Source organism: Belonocnema kinseyi, chromosome 9, assembly GCF_010883055.1.
Source record: "Belonocnema kinseyi isolate 2016_QV_RU_SX_M_011 chromosome 9, B_treatae_v1, whole genome shotgun sequence".
NCBI lineage: Eukaryota > Metazoa > Arthropoda > Insecta > Hymenoptera > Cynipidae > Belonocnema > Belonocnema kinseyi.
In genome coordinates, this window is record NC_046665.1 from 86,549,696 (window position 1) to 86,563,397 (window position 13,702).

The 13,702-nt window shown below is 26.8% G+C and overlaps 1 protein-coding gene across 2 annotated transcripts in view; it reads left to right on the forward strand.

Annotated features, from left to right (window-relative positions):
- The window catches only part of LOC117180016 (prolyl endopeptidase), a 42,162-nt gene that overhangs the window by 11,833 nt on the left and 16,627 nt on the right, over positions 1-13,702 (forward strand). For both annotated transcript variants that reach the window (XM_033372296.1, XM_033372295.1), the window contains exons 6-10: positions 1,544-1,766; positions 7,699-7,858; positions 7,958-8,158; positions 8,229-8,411; positions 11,647-11,760. In XM_033372296.1, the coding sequence (XP_033228187.1) occupies positions 1,544-1,766; positions 7,699-7,858; positions 7,958-8,158; positions 8,229-8,411; positions 11,647-11,760 (881 nt within the window). The remainder of the gene's footprint in view (positions 1-1,543; positions 1,767-7,698; positions 7,859-7,957; positions 8,159-8,228; positions 8,412-11,646; positions 11,761-13,702) is intronic.

Genomic DNA, 13,702 nt, shown 5'->3' on the forward strand with positions numbered 1-13,702 from the left:
CAGAAATTAAGCTGTTATACTATTTTCCTGAAAACTTAACTATTTCGTAGAAAATTTACTTTTTGTTTAAAATTTATATTTTGTTGTTGAAAAATGAACTGAAATATTTTCTGGGTGAAAGTTCCACTTTAAAAAAAAATGTTTTTTTATTACAAACTAATCTGTTTTATTACAAAATTGATCTTTTTTTTGTTGTTAAAAATGCAACTATTTGGTTAAGCATTGAACTATTTTATTACAAATTCATCCTGTTTGGGCTCAATATTCGTCTTTTTGGATTGAAAATTCAATTTTTTTCGTAGAAACTTATTTTTTTGTTAGAAAAATTCAATTGTTGGTGTTATTGAGTTAACTGGTATCTGTTTTGGATGAAAAATCAAATTTGTTTTTTAATTCAAAATTCTTCTTCTTTAAGATAAACTTCATTTTTTTTATAAAATGCTACTATTTGCTAGAGAATTCAACAATTTTGTTAAAAAGGCATCCTTTTTGGTTGAAAATTCGTCTTTTCGGATTGAAAATCTATTTTTTTAAACTATTTGTTTGAAAATATATCCTTTTGATTTAAAACTTCATCTGTTATAGAAGAAATTTCATTTTTTGTATGAAAATTCAACTTTTTGGTTAAAAATCGTTCTTCTTTGCTTGAGTATTTAAATAGTTTGTTTAAAAGATTTGGTTGAATTGCTTTGTTAAATCACTTTTTTGTTAAAGATTTATATTTTAAGTTAAAAAATTATCTCCTTGGTTAAAACTTTAATTATCTTGTTGAAAATTAATCTTTTTTGATCGAAAATTCAACTACTTGGGTCAAAGTTAAATTACATTTTGAAATTTCCTTTTTTTTGCGAAAAAATGCATCAATTTCTTGGAAAATTAATTTTTTGGTTGAACATTCATAATTTTTATTTGAAAATTGAATTTTTGTAAAGAAAATTTGTTTTCTGATTTGAAATTTCAATAATTTAGATAAGCTTTTATTTATATTTTGAGTGAAAAATCTTTATTTTATTTTTTTGGTAATTCGTCTTTGGTTTTGAAATTCTTTTCTTTTGTTGTATAAATTTCATTCTGTTTTGATTAAAATATAAACTATGACACTTTTTCGTTGGAATTTTGTCTTTTTAGGTTGAATATTCTACTAGTATGTTAAAAATTCAATTATTTTGTTGAAGATTTATCTTTGAATGTGGATTTTTTTTTCTTTTGAAATAAATTAATACATTTGAGAATTTTAAATTTGTATACGAAACACTGTTTTATTCCGCTTATAAAATATTCTGTGGTAAAAATATCATAAGTTTTAAAGGCTAGTATTTTAATATTAATTGATATAACCTAAACAATAAAAATATTGTTAAAAATCATAAATTCATTAATTCTCTTAAATTCTTTTAAATTCTCCTAAATTCTGGCATATTCTCGGTTATATAACCTGAACTTAAATTTTTGGGAATTTAAGAACTCTATCCAGGAGGTATGAGTGAATTCGGTGATACAAATTTCAGAGCTTGGTTTAACGTGAACTTTATATTTCTTACAGGTGAGAAGTACTCCGAAGTTCTGGAACAAGTAAGATATTCTTCCATAAGTTGGACACACGACAACCTCGGAATTTTCTACGGTCGTTATCCGGATCAGAAAAGTACCGATGGATCAGAAACAAACTCGAATGAGAATCAAAAATTGTTTTATCACAGGATCGGTACTCCCCAGTCAGAGGATGTTCTTGTTGTTGAATTTCCCGAAAATCCTCTCTGGAGAATGTAAGTCTTTCAGGTTTTAGAGCCTGTCTCCTTTTTCCCCTAAAGAACATTTTTTTTTATTTTCGAGAGGGTGTCCTGCGACCTTGAAAATCTGGAATTCTTGAATTTCTCACGAGAATCTTGAAATAATAAATTTTTGGCTTTTAAACAGTTTTCGAAATATTGGCCACTCGGTTTTATGAGTATATACTAGATTTCAATAGGCTGCAAAATATTTCTAAAGATTTCAAAATGTTTCAAAGCTTTTGTTATTTTTAAAAGGATCATTTACAAAAGATTTCACGAATTTCAAAGACTTAAAAAGGATTCAAGGATTTGAAAAAGACGATAGGCAAGTTTTCACAAAGATTTTGAATATTTCACAAAGATTAAAAAACTTTGAAAATATTTCAAGGGGGGGGGGGTGCTTCCACTGTACTACCCAATGCAAAAAATGTGTCACGAGAGTTGAAAATTGCATAAAAATTACAAAGAAAAAATGAAAAATCCTTTAAAATTATTTTTTCTTGAAAGCAATGTACCTAGTTATTATTTTTATAATATAAGAAAAAGCCGCATAATAGAAATAATTCAAACACACAAATTGCATTGATATTCAGCACATATAAAAATAATTTAAAAAATAAATAACGAATACACAGATTAATGAAAAAAATTGCCGAAAATATATATTATTACCGAATTATGAAATGTCCCAAATTTCACACAAAGAGAAGATTTTTAATTGACAGAAAATAACATTCCGAATTTTAAAATATCCGAAACTAAAATTCACCGACTTTAAGACCGACTTATAAAATAAAGGAATTATTAAATTCTCACAAATTTCGAACTGCTGAATATAGTTAATTCATTATTCATTTATGAGCTATTTATTAAATTATATATTAGGAAAACAATTCAATTAACCATAAATTAATAAGATATTAATTCTTTTAGGTAACCTTAAATTTCGGCAAATTTAAACTTCAGTAATAGAAATATTTATAGGAATTTAACCATTTATTTATTTGATAATTCGGTCAATCTATATTTTCAGCAATTTTTTTTTGCTAATTTGTGCTGCTACTATAAAATATTGTTTTCTATTACAATTTTATGGAATAACGAACTCTTAAATGGGACATTTTTTAAATCAAATAGACTTTGTAACGAAGCTAAAATATTTTGACATGTGCATAGTCACTCTTAAATAAAGACCATTAATGAATATTTTTTATCTTTGGCAACACTCAAATTATTCGAGAATTATTTTTCGAAGTGTTTTAATAAATCCATGTTGAAATTAAATTATGAGAATTGAGAACAAGAAAATAAGTATTATTAGTTTGTTTTTAAATGTATATAAATATAATTTTCATAAGATTCTTCAGAAGACTAAAAAAAGATTTTTGAATATTTCCGACGTGTCAGAAAAAAATCTAGATTTTAAAGAAGTTTTTTTACTTTATAGAATTTTACCAAATATTATGAAAAATTCAAGTATTTCTAAAAGATGCTCAGGACTTTTCGAAGTCGGGAAAGAATGAAGAAATATTTGTTAAATTTTCGAAAATGTTTCACAGTTTTCGAATATTTATAACCTATTTAAAACGTCTTATATTCCTGAAAATATTTTTTACTGGCTCAAATTTTTCTCAAAAATTTCAAATATCATTAATTTTTTTTTATCTACCTTATAACCTTCTAAATTTTCCCAGAAATTTTAGGACAATTTTTTTTATTCTCTTGAAAACTTTCAAAATCCTTGTAATTTAAAATCAATTTGAATTTCTTCAATTCTGCTAAATATTTCTTGCATTTACTTAATTTTGTATTTGTTTTTATTTTGTAAACTTACCAATTTGAAACATTTTGCTTAAAACTCTTCTAATCTCTTTTTAGACATTTTAGGAAATCTTTTGATATGTTTAAAATCCTTTTTTAATTTTTTCCTAAAGTTCATTTTTGAAAATCAAAAATTATTAAAAATTTTCATACGAATATGAGGACTTTTTTTTTTTAATCTTGTCAGAATTATTTAAATAGTTTCTGTGAAATTAAAAAAAAATACCCCAAAAACTTTCAGATTCTTCTTTGACAATTTTTTTAAATATTTAAAAATCTTTTTAAATAATCTCTTAAAATTAATTTCTTAAAATAAAATATTTTGACTTCTCCTTAGGAACCTGAGAAAATTTGTTTTATTTTCGTCAAATTTGACAAAATTCTTAAAAAATCTTTACAAGTCTTAATTAGGTTTTAATCGTCTCAAAACTTCTGAATGTCTCTTAAACTTACTCAAATTTTTTCTAAAATTATGTAATATGGCAAAATTACAACATTTTATTTCAACAATATTTTATATAGTATTTTAATTTTTAATTTGAAAAGGGAATTTTCAATTTTTTACACATTTTTTGTTGGAACTGCGATGTATTCAGAATAATAATAATTCTGACTTGGAAATGGGAATTTTCAAATTTGAACAAATCCCGAGCTAGTACTGGAAATTTTCGAAAAGGTACAAAATTCGGAATTGGAGCAGGAATTTGTTCCAAAGTATTCTGACTCTGAGTTGAAGACATTTAAACATTGAAAAAAAATTTTAATTACGAATTTAAACAAGGAGTCTTACAGAAAAATTCTAATTCCTAATTGAAACGGAAATTTTTCGAAAATTATTAGAATTCCGGGTTTGAACAAGGATTTTTCAATTTTTAACCAATTTTCCGTTGGCATTGGAATTTATCCATGAGAGTGACAATTCTGAACGGGTAATTGAATTTTTTAAGCAAAATTATAATTCTAAGATGAAACGAGGTATTCTTGAACAAAATTTAAATTATCAATTGGAGCAGGGAATTTTACAACAAAATTATAATTCTTAGTGGAAATGGAGAATTTTCGAAAAGAATTAATATTATTTATTTCAACAGGGATTTTTTCAAAAGAATTTTACTTTTGAGTTTAAACGAAGAATTTTTTTAAACTATTAAAATTTTGTATTGGAACTTGAAATTTTCAATTTTTGTCCAATTCTTAGCTGGAATTGGAACTTATCCAGCAGAATAACAATTTTCAATGTTAAATTAAATTTTTCAAACTAAATCGTTATTCTGTGTTGAAACGAGGTATTTTCTAAAAAAATTAAATCATGAATTGATTCAGGGGATTTTACAACAAAATTATAATTCATACAACAATTTACAAATAAAGAATTTTCGAAAAGGATAAAAATTATGGATTTTAACAGGGAATTATTTTAATAAGAATAAAAATTTCGGATTTAAACAGGGAATTTTCAATTTTTAACCAATTCTGAGCTGGAATTAGAATTTAGAATTGCTTAAAATGTGCAATTCTAAAGCAGTTTAATCTTTGAGACCCTGAAACTAAAGTTTTTTCTTCAATTAATTTTCAGATAAATATTTGGAAGTTTTGAATGTTAAATTTCACAATATTGTAGTTTCAAATTCAAATATTCAAAATTTCAGGCCCATTTCGGTATTCAATGTTTCCAAATTTTATATCAAAAGTTGTGATACTCAGTTTTGAATTTACTAGTTTTGGATGTAAATACAAAGCAATTCTGAATTTAAACGCTTAAAATTGTACAATTAAAAAAAAATGAAATTATATTGTAGCAATATTGTTTTGTATTCTTTATCTTCATTTTTAATTTTCAATTTAAGGTCATAAAGTTGTCCGATTTTTAGTGGAAGTTTTTAACAAAAAAATAATTTCAAATTGAAAAATATTTTATTAGAAAATTGCTAGTATCAATAAATATTCTAAAGGAAGACTTGAAATAAAAAACATTGAAAAATGAGTTTAAAATTAAACTATCTGTCATTGACACACTAGTAAATGGATAATTTCATTAGTTTTATACGGTTACTATTTCAGAATTTTTATGATGAAAGCTACATTTTTAATTTTCCCTTTTCATATATTTCTTAATTTTGCCATTAAAATTGAATTCGTTGAATTTTGGAAAGTCTAATTAGCAATTTTAAAATTATTAATTCTTAAGCGATTTCAATTTACTTTAAAAAATTGAAATTATATAAAAAAAGTATAAAAAAGTTTGAATGTCTCAATTTTTGGGACTAACATTTTTTTTTAGTTTGGAATAAAGTTCCTTATTTAAAATTGCTATTTATTGTGAAGGTTTTTTTTTTATTCGTTCAATTCATTTTTTTATTTTAGAAATATTTGTCTAATGTGATTTAATGTCAAATTATAATTTCGTTATGTAATAATTTAAAATTGTATAATTTTAGAAGCTTTGACTTTAAAACATTCAATTTAGTTTTCAATATTAAATTGTCAAATTTCAATCGCTTTGAATTTAAAATTATTCAAATTCAAAAGTTTTATATTTCTCATTATTTAATTTTGAATGCTTTTAATTTTGAACGCTTTTAGCTACTAATACAATTTCAGTGACTCTGCATTTTAAATGGCCCTTTTTCCGAAATTAGAATTTAAAATTATTCCGTTTTTAACGTTTTGACATTGTCCTATTTTCGAAATTTTAATCTAAAATCATACTAGTTTCGTTTTTCTCCAATTCGAATTATAATTGTTGAATTTTCAGCGCTTAGATTTAGAAATTATACAAAATTCAACTGCTTTGTTTAAAATTAAATTGTCCAGAATCGTTCGTATATATTTTTTTAATTTTCACACGCTTCCAATTCGAAATTATTAATTATGGTTTAAAAAATATTTAAAATAATATATTAAAAAATTGGTTTAATATTGGATTTTTTAATTTGCATGTTTTCATGTTTTATTGAATTATATTATATTTTACTTTATTAGACACGAAAATTTCCTTATCCTACTTATTATATGATCTAAAGTCAATCGATTTCTTGCAAAAAGGTTTTCTGATATTTATCGACTTCCGCAATTGATAATATATGTGAAAAAACTGTGGATTTCGCAAAGATATTTAATTTCTTATAAACCGGGACAAATCATGAATATTTCCTGGCAGAAATTAGGATGATGAAAATTTTAAAAATAGTGGATCAGAATTCGAGTCGCAAACAAAAGTATAGAAAAATGCGTCGGACCCGCTTTTCAGTGTCAAAAGGTCAACACGTTCGAGAGTGAAAAAAATACTATCTACAACACGGGGCGAAATTAGATTTTATTCCACACTCGACCGAAATGGCCACCTTTTGCCCCTGAAATTAGGGGCGAAAGTAGAAAATATTTCCCGCAAACCGAATTTTCAGGGCGAAAGTAAAATTCGCGGAGCGAATGTAAAATTATTGGAGCGAAAGTAAAATTAGCGGAGCGAAAGTAAAATTAGCGGGGTGAAAGTAAAATTTGCGGGGCGAAAATAAAATTTGTTGGGCGAAAATAAAATTAGCGGGGCGAAAGTAAAGCTAGTGGGGCGAAAACAAAATTATCGGGGCGAAAGTAAAATTAGCGGGGCGAATGAAAAATCAGCGGGGCGAAAATAAAGCTAGCGAGGTGAAAGTAAAAATTAGTCGATCAAAATTTGAGGCGCGAACAAGGCTATAGAAAAATGCGAAAAAAGTAAAATTCGCGGGGCGAATGTAAAATTATTGGAGCGAAAGTAAAATTAGCGGAGCGAAAGTAAAATTAGCGGAGCGAAAGTAAAATTAGCGGGGTGAAAGTAAAATTTGCGGGGCGAAAATAAAATTAGCGGGCGAAAGTAAAATTTGTTGGGCGAAAATAAAATTAGCGGGGCGAAAATAAAGCTAGCGGGGCGAAAACAAAATTATCGGGGCGAAAGTAAAATTAGCGGGGCGAATGTAAAATCAGCGGGGAAAAAGTAAAGCTAGCGAGGTGAAAGTAAAAATTAGTCGATCAAAATTTGAGGCGCGAACAAGGCTATAGAAAAATGCGTCAGACCCGCTTTTCAGGGCCAAAAGGTGGCCACGGTCGTAAAGTTTCTTCATACTTCCAGAAATGCTGAAGTATCAGACTGTGGCAAGTGGCTGATTGTTACACCAATGAAAGACTGCAATGATAATCTAGTGTTCTTCACTGAATTAAAACCTGGTGCGGAAATTAAGGGTAAATTGAATTTGACCCCAATTGTGGAAAAAATGGAGGCAGACTATGATGTTAGTATATGTGTTTCAATCGTTTATAAATTTTCGCCATTTCTATATTTTTTCAATTTCATTCTTCTTTTTTTTTTGTATTTGTTTTTTTTTTTTTAGTACATAACAAACGATGGTACAAAGGCAATATTCCGAACGAATAAAAATGCGCCTAATTATAAGCTGATAGCCATAGACTTACTGAACTTCGCGGAGGACAAGTGGACTGATTTGTTGCCCGAGCATTCTCATAATGTTCTGGATTGGGCGATGGCTGTAGATACTGATAAATTTGTTGTTAGTTACATCCAGGATGTTAAGGTATATATCGAGAGAATTAAAATTTCCTTTGAAAAGAAAAATTGGCAAAGCAATAATCTTTTCTTCTTAGGATGTTCTGCAATTGCATAGCTTAAAATCCGGGGAATTGGTCAGAACTTTTCCACTTGATGTTGGAACTGTCGCAGGATTTTCTGGCGATAAAAAGTACTCGGAGATATTCTACCAGTTCACGTCGTTCTTGACACCAGGAATCATATACACGATGGATCTCAAGAAAGATGATGCTCCCAAGGTATTATTTCATATCAATTCAAAGCAGGCGCTATGCGCCGTAAAAACAATGTTTTGTAGCCTATCAAAACTTTAAAATCTTCCCCTATAAAGCCGGAAGAAAAATATTACACCGGGAGTTTTGCTTTATTTTATAATTCGCGCGTTTTGTAATTTTTGGGAAGGTTCCAATTAGAAAGCATATCATTTTTTAAAGTATTTTGATTAATTAAACTTTTAAGGTTCTAAAATCAGTCGTTTTTATAACTTGAATGTAAACTTATATTTTTGAATGGGCCATTCTAACAGTTTAATCTTTGAGTTTTTGAAACTAGATGTTTTCTTGAATTAATTTTGGGAATTTTGAATTTTAAATTTGACAATATTGAGGATATTAAATAACCCAAAATTTCATATTAAAAGCCTTGATTCTTTTTAATTTTATAATTCTATATGTAAACACAAACCAATTTTGCATTGAAAAGCTTAAAATTGTACAATTTCACAAAATGGAAACATGTAGCAGCAATCCTGCTTTGCATTATTCATATTAATTTTCAATTTAATATCTTAAAATTGTCCAATTTTTAGTTAAAGGTTTAAACAAATAAATAATTTCAAATTGAAAAATATTTTATTGCGAAGTTACAAAAATGAATAATAATTCTAAAGAAATATTTGAAATTAAGAATGAAGTTTAAAATAAAAAGGATAAAAATTAAGCTATCTTAAACTGATAAATAAGTAAATTAATAATTTTTATAACTTTAAATAGTTACAATTATAAAGTTCAAAATGTCCATGTTGAGCGCTGAGTTTTTTAAATTAAAGAAAGTCAAATGAGATTAGAATTCAATTTGAAATCCAAGAATCTAACAACCAAATTTGAACAACCACCATAAAATGTTTCTGTTGAAATTTAAAAAAAAAAACATGTAGAGAAAAACACTTTTTACTTCAAAAAAGAATAGATAATTTTCCTAATTTGACAAAAATAAAAAAAGAGGAAAGAAAAATGAGAAGGCAAGCAACCAATTCTCTTTTTCATTTTTATTATTATCAAATCACAAAAAAAAAAACATTTGTAAAAAATAAACACCAAAGTTTCGGCACTCATACAGTACCCTTATCAGGACAAAAAAATAAAAAGTTAAATAATAAAAATTCCCAAGCAGGCAGGGAGTTTTTTTGTGATTTGATAATAATACATTTTTAACAAAATATTTTAATTTTCTACCTAAAATGTGAATTTACAACCAAATGGTCAAATTTTAAACAAAAAAGATTACGCTTTTACCAAAAATATGAATTTTCAGCAAATCAGTTGAATTTTTCACAACAAAAAAATATTAATGATATGATATATGTTAATTATTAAGCAAAAGGGACGAATTTAAAAAAAAATGTTTAAGTTTACAATTAAATAGTTAAATTATCAGTTAATAAAAGTAATTTTCAACACAAAAAAGGCGAATTATCTACAAAATAATAAAATTTTCTACGAAAAAATACGAATTATGCAGCAAAAAGTTCAATTTTAACCGAATATAGTGGAATTTTCTAACAAAAATAAAAGAATTTTCCAACCAAAGAGACAATTTTCAACCTAAATAATAGAATTTTTAAGGCAAAAAGAGCAATTTTCTACGCAGTTGAATTTTCAAACAAAAATTACGTATTTTATACAATATAAGCATTTTGAACAAAATATTAGAATATTAATCAAAATCGTTGAATTTTCAACTAAAAAAGATCAATTTCCAACATTCAATGGAATCGCTTAATTTTCAGTACAAAAAATTTAGTATCAACCAAAAAATAACTCATTTGCAGTTAAATAGTTAAATTCTCAGTTAACAGAATTAATTTTTAACAAAAAAAGGTGAATTATCTACAAAGTAATTACATTTTCTACGGAAAAATACGAATTTTTCGGCAAAAAGTTCAATTTTAACTAAATATAGTATAATTTTCTAACAAAAATAATAGAATTTCCAAACCAAAAAGACGAATTTTATACAAAAAAGTTAAATTTTCAACCTAAATAATAGAATTTTCAAGGCAAAAAGAGAAATTTTCCACACCGTTGAATTTCCAAAATCAAAAAGACGAATTTTATACAGTAAAATTGAATTTTGAACAAAATAGTTGAATTTTAATAAAAATCGTTGAATTTACAACTAAAAGCGATCAATTTCCAACATTAAATGGAATCAGTTAATTTTCAGTTCAAAAAATTTAGTATCACCAAAAAAAGAACTAATTTACAATTAAATAGTTAAATTCTCAGCTAACAAAATTCATTTTTAACAAAAAAGGTGAATTATCTACAAAGTAATTAAATTTTCTCCGAAAAAATACAAATTTTCCAGCAAAAAGTTAAATTTTAACTCAATATAGTAGAATTTTGTAACAAAAATAATAGAATTTTTAAACCAAAAAGACTCATTTTCCCCAAAAAAGTTAAATTTTGAACCTAAATAATAGAATTTTCAAGGCAAAAAGAGGAGTTTTCTTCACAGTTGTATTTACAAACGAAAAAGACAAATTTTATACAATATAATTTAATGTTGAACAAAATAGTTGAATTTTAATCAAAATCGTTGAATTTTTAACTAAAAGCGATCAATTTCCAACATTAAATGAAAGAAAGAAAATTTTCCAAACAAAAGATTTTAATTTTCTACCAACAGCGAAAAACTTTTCTGCAAATTGTGGAATTTTCAAACCAAAAATAAAAATTCTCGACAAAACAGTTGCATTTTCAATTTAGAAGTTGAATTTCAACCAAGTACAAATTCACTTTCAATAAAGTATTTCATTGTAGTACCAATCAATAAAAGAAATGTTTAATATTGTAGTTTAACTCTCAACCAATTAGTTATATTTTCAACCAAAAAAGATGAATCCCTAACCAAAAATGTATGACGTGAATTTTCAACAAATAATAGAATATTTCAATATTTTATCAAGAAAATTAATTTTTAACAGAAGAGAAAAAATGAATTATCAGCAAATTAGTTAAATCTTCAACCGATATAATTAATTTTTGACCTATAACGATGCCTTTTCATTTAAAAAAATTAACTTTTACCAAAAAATAGTTGCATTTTCTTGAAAACAGGGCAAAAAGAGGAATTCTTTTAAAAAGGGGAAAGAGCATGAAGCCACCGGTAGAAAATTTTATAATTTCGGTTTGTTTTTTAAATTAAGATTATGGTCTCTAAATTTTTATTTTATTTGACTGTTCGTCTCAGGTGCATCGGGAGATCAAGGTAGATGACTTCAACCCTAATTTGTACAAGACTATTCAAGTTTTTTACACCAGTAAAGATGGTACGAAAGTGCCCATGTTCATCGTCATGAAAGAGGTAACTATGCATTCTATTGTTACCAGTTGTTGAAAAGTAAACTGGACCGAGGGACGGGAATTTTATGAGACTTGGAAAAACCGGAAATGACAGTGAATTTATTTTTTGTCCGGGATTTTTACAAATTTTATAAAAAAAATCTGTTTAAGTTTGATTTCAACAGTTTTTTTTTCAATAATCAGATGAATGTTTATCTTTTTCAATTATGATATCATTCCGTTCACAATGCTTAATTCGAAAGCCTTTCCCTTAAAAAATTTTCCAGTTTGGATTTTAATTTTTATGCGTAAATTTTTCAATCAAAGAATTTTAAAATGCAGTTTTAAAGAATTAAAAAAATTTTAATTGATAGCATTTGAAATTGACAATTTTGGATTTAAAAAAACATTTTTAATTGATCAATTGTGAACATAAATTATGTTTTTTTTTTTAATTGAACTGTACATTATTGATCAACAAGCGTATAATAATAAAATTGATTTTACAAGGCGATCCGGAATCGGTTCAAAATTTAAGAATTTTCAGATGTTAACGTTAAAAATTAAATTGTTTCAATTGGAAAGTATTAATAATTAAACAAATGTAAAGGCTCGATTGAAACTTTATAAACTATTTTCAATTTTAAAATTTCTTCAAAATAGCATTCATAATTAAAGACTTTATTAAATTTAAAATGTTGTTTTAGTCCAGAATTTGAATTAGTCCAGAATATTCATACCTGAAAAAAAAACTCTGAACGTTACAATTTGAATTGTTCTTTTTGAAAAAAACTCAAGGTTTGAAAGAATTCAAAATTAATTAAAAATTTGAAATTATTTCAAATAACTTAAATGAAGTATTTGCGTATACCGACAAAATCCGACTATTCGTGCCGAAATTGCGGTGCAAATAGCCCACGGCCTTATTTATAACAAAATATAGATTTTTGCAGATTTCAAACAGAAAATATAGAACCTTTTTTAAAATTATGAAATATTATAAAGGAATGGCTGGTGATCTTCTCAGCATGAAAACCCAAACCCAAGACGACTCTCTCGGTTCCAGTTCTACTTCCCCCCCTCTCCCAACCCTCCCTTATTAACTGAAATTTTTGGTGGGACTGACGTTAGAACTACAATCTCCACCATATGACGATTTGATACTTAACTTTGACATAATTTCGACTCAGAAAATAAACTTATTGCATAAAGGTGTTAGTTGAGCGTATAATCTAAACAATGAATAATACAAACTACAAAATAGCCTCGGAAAGGACTGAAACTTTTAATGACAAAATGCATGCACACTGAAAATCTAAAGGTCATGTTTCAGGCGACGAATGGAGACTAGGTGTTTGGAATGCTAGGGGAGTAAATGATCTCAAGGTAAAAGAATTGCGTGAAACTATGGACGTGAAGAAACTAGATATTTTATGCGTTCCCGAAACAAAGAAAAAGGGATGCGAAACTAAAGACATAAAAAACGGCGTGTTGAAAGGCGGATTTGGAATATGGTCAGGAGTAGACTGTGAATCACATGGTAAACAAGGCGTAGGTCTCATTTTGAATGAAAGAGCAAAGCAGCATCTCGGAGACCATGGCTTCGTGTCTCCCAGACTGCTGTGGGCTAGAATGAAAGTAGGAATCAGAAGACTATTTATTATAGCATGCTACGCGCCGGTTGATAGTGATCCTAGAGAAGTAAAAGACGCCTTCTGGGACACTTTAAATGACACAATAAACATCTGCGAACCTGGGGAAATAATAATTATACTAGGAGACATGAACGGTTGGGTGGGCATCCAAAATCAGGATACAGAAAGAGTATTAGGTAATTTTGGGGATCCAAGAACAAACTATATCGGAGATAAATTAGTTGGTCTATGCTTAGAAAGGGGTCTGTTTATTACAAATACTTGGTTTAAGCATAAAATGATCCACATGTACACCTGGTCTAAAGGAAA